A 12,844-nucleotide genomic window follows, 5' to 3' on the forward strand; every position below is an offset into this window, starting at 1 on the left:
CCCCACCCCCGCCCTACTTCCCAAAAATCCTCATCCAAGGGGAAACCCGCGCTGCGGGGGTGCCGGGGTTATCCCTGGAATTCGGGATCCAGGGGGAAAAGCGGAGTTTGGGATGAGGATTTGGGGAGGGGACGCCACGTTCTATCCAAAAAAAACAAACAAAAAAAAACAACCAAAAAAACCCCCAAAAAAACCCCAAAAAAACCCCAAAAAAAAAAAAAAAAAAAAAAAAAAAAAAAAAAGAAAAAAAAAAAACCTGAAGGATTTTGGCTCTGACCTCATTCCCAGGGTTGGATTTTGGGGGGTCTCCGTCATTCCCGGTGATCCAAACCCCCTCTGGATGCGCAAATCCCATTTTTTTGGGGATTTTGGGATTTCCCCCACCCCCCCACCCCCGCCCTACTTCCCAAAAATCCTCATCCAAGGGGAAAAGAGCGCTGCGGGGGTGCCGGGGTTATCCCTGGAATTCGGGATCCCGGGGGAAAAGCGGAGCCTTGGATCGCCCCTTATCAGCGCGGAGCCCAAACAATTCCCCCCGCGCGCGGCTCCGCGGCTCCGCCAGCCATAAACAATTCCCAAAAACCCGCCGGGAACGCTCGTCCCCATCCCTGGCACCCCCAGGAAATGACGGGGGCGAGCTCAGGGGCGCCCTTGGATTTCCAGGGGTGGGGTTAATTCCAGCCGGGATATAAATCCGGGATGAACCCGCGCTGCGGATCGCGGGGATTTTGCGGGATGCGCTCCCAAATCCGCCTCCTCCTGGCGCTGCTCTGCGCGGCCCCGGCGGCTGCTGCTCCTCCTCCTCCCTGGGATCCCAATCCCTGGCTGTGGGGGGATGATTCCCGTTCCCGACCCCATTCCCGGCCCCGCGTTCCCGTGGAAGTGCAGTGCCAGGAGGCGCAGCTGGTGGTGACCGTGCACCGGGATTTGTTCGGGAACGGGCGCTTGGTCAGCGCGGCCGAGCTCAGCCTGGGCCCCGCCGCCTGCAAACATTCCCGCCTGGATCCATCCCAAAAAACCGTCACCTTCAGCGCCGGCCTGCACGAGTGCGGCAGCACCGTCCAGGTGAGTCCTGCCCCTGGTCCGGGGGTTCCCGCCGGGATTCCCGCCGGGATTCCCACCGGGAGCGGCTCCCGGGGCTCCGTGGATCCCAGATTTAAGGGAGATCCAGGTGAGTCCTTGTTCTGGTCCTGGGATTCCCACCGGGAGCGGCTCCCGGCGCCGCGCGGGTTCCCGGTTTTAAGGAGAGTCCCATCCCAATCCCGGGATCCCGCTCTGGAGAGGCTCCGGGAGATCCGGAGGTGTCGGGGGAGATTCAGGTGAGTCCTTGTTCTGGTCCCGGGATTCCCACCGGGATTCCCACCGGGAGCGGCTCCCGGGGCTCCGTGGATCCCAGATTTAAGGGAGATCCAGGTGAGTCCTTGTTCTGGTCCTGGGATTCCCACCGGGAGCGGCTCCCGGGGCCGCGCGGATTCCCGGTTTTAAGGAGAGTCCCATCCCAATCCCGGGATCCCGCCCTGGAGATCCCCGAGGTGTCGGAGGACATCCAGGTGAATCCCCATTTTTATCCCGGGATTCCCACCGGGATTCCCACCCGGAGCGGCTCCCGGGACTCAGTGGATCCCAGATTTAAGGGAGATCCAGGTGAGTCCTTGTCCCGATCCCGCAATTCCTACCGGAATTCCCACCTGGAGCGGCTCCCACGGTGTCAGGAAAGATCCAGGTGAGTCCTGACCCGATCCCGGAATTCCCACCTGGAGACGTTCCCGGGTCCGTGCAAATCCCGGGGTTTAAGGGAGATCCAGGTGAGTCCTTGTCCCGATCCCGCAATTCCCACCGGAATTCCCACCTGGAGCGGCTTCCGCGTTGCCGGGAGAGACCCAGGTGAGCCCTGACCCGATCCCGGGATCCCCACCTGGAGCGACTCCCGGGGATGTGTATCCCAGGTTTTTAAGGAGATCCAGGTGAGTCCCTCCCCTATCCCGGGATTCCGCTCCGATCCCGGGATCCCCACCTGGAGCGGCTCCCGGGGATGTGTATCCCAGGTTTTTAAGGAGATCCAGGTGAGTCCCTCCCCTATCCCGGGATTCCGCTCCGATCCCGGGATCCCCACCTGGAGCGGCTCCCGGGGATGTGTATCCCAGGTTTTTAAGGAGATCCAGGTGAGTCCCGTTCCCATTCCGGGATTCCCACCTGGAGATGCTCCAGGAGATCCCGGGGTGTCGGGGACATCCAGTGAGTCCTGACCCGATCCCGGGATTCCACTCCTATCCCGGAATTCCCACCTGGAGCAGCTCCCTGCAAATCCCAGATTTAAGGGAGATCCGGGTGGGTCCCGTTCCCATCCCGGGATTCCCACCGGGAATTCCCCCGGAGCGGCTCCCGGGCCGAGCCTATTCCCGGTTTTCCGGGGGATCCATGGGCTGGATCCAGGATGGTTCCAGGGGAAGAGGAGCCGGGATTTCCTGGGAACCGGAGCTGGTTTCCCGCAGCTCTTTTCCCATTCCAAACTGGAGCGTTTTCCCGCAGCTTTTCCCATTCCTCTGGGAAAAGTCCCCTTTCCCTCGGGGTTAATTCAGCTCTTTGAAAACGGAGATTTTCCATCCCCTTTTCCATCCCTTTTCCATTCATTTCCACCCCTTTTTTCCATTTTCCATCCTTTTCCATCCCCTTTTCCCTTTCCCATTCCTTTTCCATCCCCTTCTCCTCTTTTCCAACCTCTTTCCCACCCCTCTTTTCCATTCCCTTCCCCCTTTTCTCATCCCCTTTTCCCATTCCTTTTCCATTCCTTTTCCATTCCTTTTCCCCTCTTCTCCATCCTCTTTTCCACCTCCTTTCCTACTCTTTTCCCCATCCCCTTTTCCATTCCTTTTCCCATCCCCTTTTCCATTCCTTTCCCCATCCCCTTTTCCATTCCTTTTCCCATCCCCTTTTCCATTCCTTTTCCATTCCTTTTCCCCTCTTCTCCATCCTCTTTTCCACCTCCTTTCCTACCCTTTTCCCCATCCCCTTTTCCATTCATTTCCCATCCCCTTTTCCATTCATTTCCCATCCCCTTTTCCATTCCTTTTCCATTCCTTTCCCATCCCCTTTTCCATCCCTTTTCCCATTCCTTTTCCCATCCACTTTTCCATTCCTTTTCAATTCCTTTTCCATCCCCTTTTCCCATTCCTTTTCTATTCCTTTTCCCCTCTTCTCCATCCTCTTTCCCACCCTTTTCCCATCCCCTTTTCCCATCCCCTTTTCCATCCCCTTTTCCATCCCCTTTTCCATTCCTTTTCCCCTCTTCTCCGTCCTCTTTTCCACCCTCTTTCCCACCCCTTTCCCCATCCCTTTTTCCATCCCTTTCCCCCCATTTCCACGGATCCTCCCAGCATTCCCAGTCAGCCCAGTAGTGGTGCTGGGATGAGGGGTCCACCTCCCCTGGAATCTCCCTCGGAATTCCCCATTTTCATTCCTAGATCCTCCCATTTTCCCTGATTTATTTCAATTCCCACTCACCCATGATATCCCTGAACCCCTTTCCCACGGAATTCCCGATTTTCACTCCCAGATCTCCCCGATTTCCCTGATTTCTTTCAATTCCCACTCACCCATGATATCCCTGAACCCCTTTTCCCACGGAATTCCCGATTTTCTTTCCTAAATCCCCCAGATTTCTTTCAATTCCCACTCACCCCGCTGATATCCCTGAACCCCTTTCCCACGGAATTCCCGATTTTCACTCCCAGATCCCCCCGATTTCCCTGATTTCTTTCAATTCCCACTCACCCATGATATCCCTGAACCCCTTTTCCCACGGAATTCCCGATTTTCACTCCCAGATCACCCCGGATTCCCAGATTTCTTTCAATTCCCACTCACCCTGCTGATATCCCTGAACCCCTTTCCCACGGAATTCCCGATTTTCTTTCCTAAATCCCCCAGATTTCTTTCAATTCCCACTCACCCCAATGATATCCCTGAACCCCTTTTCCCACGGAATTCCCGATTTTCACTCCCACATCCCCCTGATTTCCCAGATTTCTTTCACTTCCCGCTCACCCCGCTGATATCCCTGAACCCCTTTCCCACGGAATTCCCGATTTTCTTTCCTAAATCCCCCAGATTTCTTTCAATTCCCACTCACCCCAATGATATCCCTGAACTGGGGACCCCCTTTCCTATGGAATTCCCCATTTTCATTCCTAAATCCTCCCGATTTTCCTGATTTCTTTCAATTCCCACTCACCCCGCTGATATCCCTGAACCCCTTTCCCACGGAATTCCCGATTTTCTTTCCTAAATCCCCCAGATTTCTTTCAATTCCCACTCACCCCGCTGATATCCCTGAACCCTTTTCCCACGGAATTCCCGATTTTCACGCCCAGGTCACCCCGGATTCCCTGATTTACCGGACGCTCCTGAGCTACGACCCGAGCCCCGGCAGCAATCCCGCCATCGTGCGCAGCAGCCCGGCCGTCATTCCCATCGAGTGCCACTACCCGCGGTATTCCCGCATTCCCAGCATTCCCAGGAATCCCGTTCCCATCCTGGGATCCCCCTTCTCAGCGTCCTCAGAGTCCCAGTTCCGTTCCCAGTGTCCCCAGGATCCCATCCCACATTCCTGGGATTCCCGGATCCCATCCCACATCCCCAGCATTCCCATCCTGGAATCCCATGCCACATTCCTGGGATTCCCAGATCCCATCCCACATCCCCAGCATTCCCATTCCCATCCTGGAATCCCGTGCCACATTCCTGGGATTTCCATTCGCATTCCCAGTGTCTCCATTCCATTCCCACCGCAGTTTCTCATCCCATATTCTATTCCCAGTGTTCTCATTCCCAGTTCCCCATTCCCGTGTCCCATTCCCATCCTGTGTCCCCATTCCCAGTGTCCCCCTTTCCATTCCCAGTGTCCCCATTCCCAGTGTTCCCGTGTCCCCATTCCCACTGTCCCCATTCCCGGTGTCCCCATTCCCAGTGTTCCAGTGTCCCCATTCCCAGTGTCCCCATTCCCATTGTGTCCCCATTCCCAGTGCCCCATGTCCCCATTCCCGGTGTCCCCATTCCCAGTGTCCCCATTCCCAGAGTTCCCCTTCCCATTCCCAGTGTCCCCATTCCCAGTGTCCCCATCCCCATTCCCGGTGTCCCCATTCCCAGTGTCCCCATCCCCATTCCCGGTGCCGCCATTCCCAGTGTCCCATTCCCGTGTCCCCATTCCCGTGTCCCGCTCCCTTTTCCAGGCGGGATAACGTCACCAGTGTCCCCATTCCCATTCCCGGTGTCCCCATTCCCATTCCCAGTGCCCCCATTCCCAGTGTCCCCATGTCCCCATTCCCGGTGCCCCCATTCCCAGTGCCCCCATTCCCAGTGTCCCCATTCCCAGTGTCCCATTCCCGTGTCCCGCTCCCTTTTCCAGTGTCCCGCTCCCAGTGTCCCCATTCCCATTCCCAGTGTCCCCATTCCCATTGTTCCCCATTCCCAGTGTCCCATTCCCGGTGCCCCCATTCCCGGTGCCGCCATTCCCGGTGGTCCCCATTCCCAGTGTCCCCATTCCCGGTGTCCCCATTCCCAGTGCCCCATTCCCATTCCCGGTGCCCCCATTCCCAGTGCCCCCATTCCCAGTGTCCCATTCCCGTGTCCTGCTCCCTTTTCCAGGCGGGATAACGTCACCAGTGTCCCCATTCCCAGTGTCCCATGTCCCCATTCCCAGTGCCCCCATTCCCGGTGTCCCCATTCCCAGTGCCCCATTCCCATTCCCGGTGCCCCCATTCCCGGTGTCCCCATTCCCAGTGTCCCATTCCCGTGTCCCGCTCCCTTTTCCAGGCGGGATAACGTCACCAGTGTCCCATGTCCCCATTCCCGGTGCCCCCATTCCCAGTGCCCCCATTCCCAGTGTCCCATTCCCGTGTCCCCATCCCCATTCCCGTGTCCTGCTCCCTTTTCCAGGCGGGATAACGTCACCAGCGGCTCCATCCGTCCCACCTGGTCTCCCTTCAACTCGGCGCTGGTGTCCGAGGAGAAGCTCCTGTTCTCCCTGCGCCTCATGAACGGTCTGGGATCGGGATTTTCCACCCCCTTTTCCCATCCCCTTCCCCCCTTTCCCCCTTTTGGGGTCACTCTGGGGATGATCCTGTTGGGTTTTCCAGAGGATTGGAGCTTCGAGAGGACCTTATTTGGGTTCCCCCTTTTCCTCATTTTCCCCTTTCCCCCCATTTCTCAATCCCCTTTTTCCTCTTTTCCATTCCCTTCTCCCATCCCTCTCCCCCTTTTGGGATCACTTTGGGGTCGATCCCATTGGGTTTTCCAGAGGACTGAAGCTCCCAGCAGGATTTCTTTGGGTTCCTCCTTCCCATCCCTTTTCCCGTTGGGTTTTCCAGAGGACTGGAGCTCCGAGCGGGATTTCTTGGGGTTCTCCGTTTCCCAACCCTCTCCCCCTTTTGGGATCACTTTGGGGTCGATCCCATTGGGTTTTCCAGAGGACTGAAGCTCCCAGGAGGATTCCTTTGGGTTCCTCCTTCCCATCCCTTTTCCCGTTGGGTTTTCCAGAGGACTGGAGCTCCGAGCGGGATTTCTTGGGGTTCTCCGTTTCCCAACCCTCTCCCCATTTTGGGATCACTTTGGGGTCGATCCCATTGGGTTTTCCATAGGACTGGAGTTCCGAGCAGGATTTCGTGGGGTTCCCTGTCTCCCATCCCTTTTCCCGTTGTGTTTTCCAGAGGACTGGAGCTCTGAGCAGGATTTATTGGGTTTCCCCTTTTCCCCATTCCCTCTCCCCATTCCCTTTCCCCATTCTCTTTTCTCATCCATTTTCCCATCCTTTTCCCCCTTTTGGGATCACTTTGGGGATGATCCCTTTGTGTTTTCCAGAGGACTGGAGCTCCGAGTGGGATCTCTTGGGGTTCCCTGTCTCCCATCCCTTTTCCCGTTGAATTTTCCAGAGAACTGGAGCTCCGAGTGGGATTTTTCAGGATTCCACTTTTCCATCCCTTTTCCATTCCTTTTCCATCCCCTCTTCCATCCCTTTCCCATCCCTTTTCCCATTGGATTTTCCAGAAGATTGGAGCTCTGAGTGGGATTTCTTGGGATTCCCCTTTTCCCATTCCCTTTCCCCATTCTCTTTCCCATCCCTTTCCCCTTTTGGGATCACTTTGGGGTCGATCCCATTGGGTTTTCCAGAGGACTGAAGCTCCCAGGAGGATTCCTTTGGGTTCCCCTTTTCCCATCCCTTTTTCCCGTTGGGTTTTCCAGAGGACTGGAGCTCGGAGCAGGATTTCTTGGAATTCCCCTTTCCCCATGCCCCTTTCTCCATTCCCTGTTTCCCATCCCTCTCCCCCTTTTGGGATCACTTTGGGGTCGATCCCGTTGTGTTTTCCAGAGGACTGAAGCTCCCAGGAGGATTCCTTTGGGTTCCTCTTTTCCCATCCCTTTTCCCGTTGGGTTTTCCATAGGACTGAAGCTCTGAGCGGGATTTCTTGGGTTCCCTGTTTCCCACCCCTCTCCCCATTTTGGGATCACTTTGGGGTCGATCCCATTGGGTTTTCCAGAGGACTGGAGCTCCAAGTGGGATTTCTCGGGGTTCCCTGTCTCCCATCCCTTTTCCCGTTGTGTTTTCCAGAGGACTGGAGCTCTGAGCAGGATTTATTGGGTTTCCCCTTTTCCCCATTTCCTCTCCCCATTCCCTTTCCCCATTCTCTTTTCTCATCCATTTTCCCATCCTTTTCCCCCTTTTGGGATCACTTTGGGGATGATCCCGTTGTGTTTTCCAGAGGACTGGAGCTCCGAGTGGGATCTCTTGGGGTTCCCTGTCTCACATCCCTTTTCCCGTTGAATTTTCCAGAGAACTGGAGTTCCGAGTGGGATTTTTCAGGATTCCCCCTTTTCCATCCCTTTTCCATCCCCTCTTCCATTCCTTTCCAATCCCTTTTCCCATTGGATTTTCCAGAAGATTGGGGCTCTGAGTGGGATTTCTTGGGATTCCCCTTTTCCCATTCCCTTTCCCCATTCTCTTTCCCATCCCTCTCCCCTTTTTGGGATCACTTTGGGGTCGATCCCGTTGTGTTTTCCAGAGGACTGAAGCTCCCAGCAGGATTCCTTTGGGTTCCTCCTTTCCCATCCCTTTTCCCGTTGGGTTTTCCAGAGGACTGAAGCTCTGAGCGGGATTTATTGGAGTTCTCCCTTTCCCACCCCTCTCCCCATTTTGGGATCACTTTGGGGTCGATCCCATTGGGTTTTCCAGAGGACTGGAGTTCCGAGCAGGATTTCTTTGGGTTCCCCTTTTCCCATCCCTTTTCCCGTTGGGTTTTCCAGAGGACTGGAGCTCCGAGTGGGATCTCTCGGGGTTCTCCCTTTCCCATCTCTTTCCCCTTTTTGGGATCGCTTTGGGGTTGATCCCGCTGTGTTTTCCAGAGGACTGGAGCTCGGAGCGGGAGCTGTCGGGGCTGCGCCTGGGGGACGTGCTGAACCTGCAGGCTGAGGTGGGCTCGCACAGCCACGTCCCGCTGCGGCTCTTCGTGGATTCCTGCGTGGCCACCCTGGGCCCCGGCGCCGGCAGCGAGCCCCACTACGCCATCATCGACTTCAACGGGTGCGTGGGGACACTGGGGACATTCAGGGACACCTGGGGACACCTGGGGACACCTGGGGATGTTTGGGGACACTTGGGGTTCAGGGAGAGGGTGACACCTCATCCTGCCCCACTACGCCATCATTGACTCCAGTGGGTGTGCTGGGGACATTTGGGGACCTTTGGAGATGTTTGGGGACATCTGGGGATGTTTGGGGACATTCAGGGATGTTTGAGGACATTTGGGGACGCTTCAGGGACACTTGGGGGTCAGGGAGAGGGTGACATCTCATCCTGCCCCACTACACCATCATTGACTTCAATGGGTGTGCTGGGGACAGTTTGGGGACATTTGGGATCATTTGGGGACAGTTTGGGGCGAGGGACAGGTCAGGAGGTGGTGACACCCCATCCCACCCCATTGCTCCATCATTGACTTCATCAGATGAGTTTGGGAAGGTTTTGGGACATTTGGGGACACTTGGGGGTCAGGGGGAAGGTGGCACCTCACCCCACCCCACTGCTCCATCATTGACTCCAATGGGTGTGCTGGGGACATTTGGGGACCTTTGGGGATGTTTGGGGTCATCCAGGGATGTTTGAGGACATTTGGGGACGCTTCAGGGACACTTGGGGGTCAGGGGGAGGGTGACACCCCATCCCGCCCCACTGCACTATAATTGACTTTAATGGGTGTGCTGGGGACAGTTTGGGGACATTTGGGATCATTTGGGGACAGTTTGGGGTGAGGGACAGGGTCAGGAGGTGGTGACACCCCATCCCTCGCCATTGCTCCATCATCAATGGGTGAGTTGGAGACATTTGGGGACATTTGGGGACACTTTGGGGACACTTTGGGGCCTGGGACATGTTGGTGACACCTCATCCCTCGCCATTGCTCCATCATTGATTTCAGCACGTGATTTGGGGACATTCTGGGGACATTCTGGGGACATTTGGGGACCTGAGCCCCGCGCGGGTGCCCTGGTGACCGCTGGTGACGCGGCGGTGGCAGCCAGGGGTGTGTCGCTGTCCCCACAGCTGCCTGGTGGACGGGCGCTCCGACGCCACCAGCTCGGCCTTTGTCACCCCCCGGCCCCGGCAGGACGTGCTGCGCTTCCAGATCGACGCCTTCCGCTTCGCCGGCGACCCGCGCAGCCTGGTAACCCTGGGGACACGCGGGGACACGCGGGGACACGCGGGGACACCAGCCCCGCGGTGGCCCCAGCAGCGTCCCCTCCCCGCAGATCTACATCACGTGTCACCTGAAGGTGACACCGGCCGAGCAGAGCCCGGACGCGCTCAACAAAGCCTGTTCCTTCAGCAAGGCGCGCGGAGCGTGAGTGACACCGGGGACACGTGTCACCTCCCCCCGTGGGTGGCACTGGGTGATCGGTGTCACCTCCCCCCGTGGGTGGCATCGGGGACATCGCGTCACCTCCCCCCGTGGGTGGCACCGGGGACATCGCGTCACCTCCCCCCGTGGGTGGCACCGCGGGGACACCGTGTCACCTCCCCCCGTGGGTGGCACTGCGGGGACATCGCGTCACCTCCCCCCGTGGGTGGCACCGGGGACATCGTGTCACCTTCCCCCGTGGGTGGCACTGGGTGATCGGTGTCACCTCCCCCCGTGGGTGGCACTGCGGGGACACCGCGTCACCTCCCCCCGTGGGTGGCACTGGGTGATCCGTGTCACCTCCCCCCGTGGGTGGCACCGGGGACATCGCGTCACCTCCCCCCGTGGGTGGCACCGCGGGGACATCGCGTCACCTCCCCCCGTGGGTGGCATCGGGGACACCGTGTCACCTCCCCCCGTGGGTGGCACTGAGTGATCGGTGTCACCTCCCCCCGTGGGTGGCACCGCGGGGACACCGTGTCACCTCCCCGCTGCGGGTGGCACTGGGTGATCGGTGTCACCTCCCCCAGTGGGTGGCACCGCGGGGACATCGGTGTCACCTCCCCGCTGCGGGTGGCACTGGGTGATCGGTGTCACCTCTCTGCCCTGGGTGGCACTGGGTGATTGGTGTCACCTCCTCACCATGGCTGCACACGGTGATCAGTGTCACCTCCTATCCCTTGGTGGCACTTGTGACCAATGTCACCTCCCTGCCCTGGGTGGCACCTGGTGACCGGTGTCCCCTCCTGTCACAGCTGGGCTCCCGTGGAGGGGACAAGGGACATCTGCAGCTGCTGCGAGCTGGGAAACTGCGGCCGCGCCCGGAGCCTGCGGCCAGCGGAGCCCTGGAACGGCCACCGCTACCGGCGACACGACGGTGGGACAGGGACAGGGACAGGGGACACGGGACAGGGGATGGGGGACACGGGACAGGGGACGGGGAGGACACGGGACAGGGGACAGGGGACACGGGACAGGGGACAGGGGACAGCGGGACAGGGGACACGGGACAGGGGACGGGGGACACGGGGGACAAGGGGATGGGGGACAGGGGGGACACAGGGGGACAAGGGGACACTGGGGACAGGGGGACACTGGGACAGGGGGACAGGGGGATAGGGGGACAGGGGACACAGGACAGGGGACAGGGGGATGGGGGACACAGGGGGACAGGGGGGCAGAGGAGGACAGGGGGACACAGGGACAGGGGGACACGGGGGACAAGGGGATGGGGACAGGGGGACACTGGGGACAGGAGGACATGGGGACAGGGGACACTGAGGACAGGGGGACACAGGAACACGGGGACACTGGGGCAGGGGGGCAGGGGGACAGGGGGATGGGGAACTAGGGTGACACTGGGGACAGTGGGACATTGTCCCCTCCCTGTCCCCTCCTTGTCCCTCCTTGCCCCTCACTGTCCCCTGCTGTCCCCAGGTGCCACCTCCGAGGCCGACGTTGTCATCGGGCCGGTGCTGCTCTCCAGTGACCCGCAGGGCCAGCGCCCCCAGAGCCGCCCGGGTGAGTCCCTGAGGCGGCACCGGTGACACCCGCTGGGTGACACTCTGTGGGTGACACTCGGTGGGTGACACTCAGTGGGTGACACTCGGTGGGTGACACTCGGTAACACCTGGTGGGTGACACTCGGTGGGTGACACTTGGTGACACTCAGTGGGTGACACTCAGTGGGTGACACTCGGTGGGTGACACTCGGTGACACCTGGTGGGTGACACCCGGTGGGTGACACTCAGTGGGTGACACTCGGTGACACCTGGTGGGTGACAGTGGGTGACATCCGGTGAGTGACACTCAGTGGGTGACACCTGGTGGGTGACACCCGGTGACACTCGGTGGGTGACAGCTGGTGACACTCGGTGGGTGACACTCGGTGACACTCGGTGGGTGACACAGTGGGTGACAGTCAGTGACACTCAGTGGGTGATGGTGGGTGACACCTGGCAGGTGACACTCGGTGACACTCGGTGTGTGACACCCGGTGGGTGACACTCAGTGGGTGACACTCAGTGGGTGACAGTCAGTGACACTCAGTGGGTGACACTCGGTGGGTGACAGTCAGTGACACTCAGTGGGTGACACTCGGTGACACCCAGTGGGTGACACTCAGTGGGTGACACGCGGTGGGTGACACTCGGTGACACTCAGTGTGTGACACTTGGTGGGTGACACTCAGTGGGTGACACTCAGTGGGTGACAGTCAGTGACACCCAGTGGGTGACACTCGGTGACACTCAGTGGGTGACACTCAGTGGGTGACACTCGGTGTGTGACACTTGGTGGGTGACAGTGGGTGACACTCGGTGTGTGACACTCGGTGGGTGACAGTCAGTGACACTCAGTCGGTGACACTCGGTGTGTGACAGTGGGTGACACTCGGTGGGTGACACTCGGTGGGTGACACTCAGTGGGTGACACTCGGTGTGTGACACCCGGCGGGTGCCAGCGGTGCCAGCCCCGCTCTCTGTCCCTGCTGTCCCCCTCAGGCGCGGTGACCCCGCTGGCCCTGGGGACAGCCCTGGCCGGAGCCGTGGCCGTGCTGGCGGCGGCCGGAGCCGCGCTGGGCCTGGGCCTGAGGCGCCGGAACTCCCAGTGAACACCAACGGGATTCCCAAAAAAATCCCGGGAACACCAACGGGATTCCCAAAAAAATCCCGGAAACACCAACAGGATTCCCAATGGATCCCAGAAACGCCAATGGGATTCCCAAAAAAATCCCGGAAACACCAACAGGATTCCCAATGGATCCCGGGAACACCAACGGGATTCCCAATGGATCCCGGAAACACCAACGGGATTCCAAGTAAATCCTGGAAAGATCAATGGGATTCCCAATGGATCCCGGAAAGATCAACAGGATCCCAAATAAATCCTGGAAGGA

The 12,844-nt window shown here is 58.8% G+C and overlaps 1 protein-coding gene across 1 annotated transcript; it reads left to right on the forward strand.

Moving 5' to 3' along the window:
• The first annotated feature begins 672 nt into the window (after window positions 1–672).
• ZP3 (zona pellucida glycoprotein 3) lies at window positions 673–12,559 on the forward strand. Its single transcript, XM_056499688.1, has 9 exons — window positions 673–1,065; window positions 4,371–4,489; window positions 5,935–6,038; window positions 8,395–8,572; window positions 9,593–9,713; window positions 9,799–9,890; window positions 10,703–10,824; window positions 11,385–11,468; window positions 12,450–12,559. The coding sequence occupies exons 1-9, from the start codon at window positions 700–702 to the stop codon at window positions 12,557–12,559; spliced, it is 1,296 nt and encodes a 431-aa protein (XP_056355663.1). The 5' UTR covers window positions 673–699.
• The last annotated feature ends 285 nt before the right edge of the window (window positions 12,560–12,844 follow it).

Source organism: Oenanthe melanoleuca, chromosome 10 (assembly GCF_029582105.1).
Source record: "Oenanthe melanoleuca isolate GR-GAL-2019-014 chromosome 10, OMel1.0, whole genome shotgun sequence".
In the NCBI taxonomy this organism is placed as follows: Eukaryota; Metazoa; Chordata; class Aves; order Passeriformes; family Muscicapidae; genus Oenanthe; species Oenanthe melanoleuca.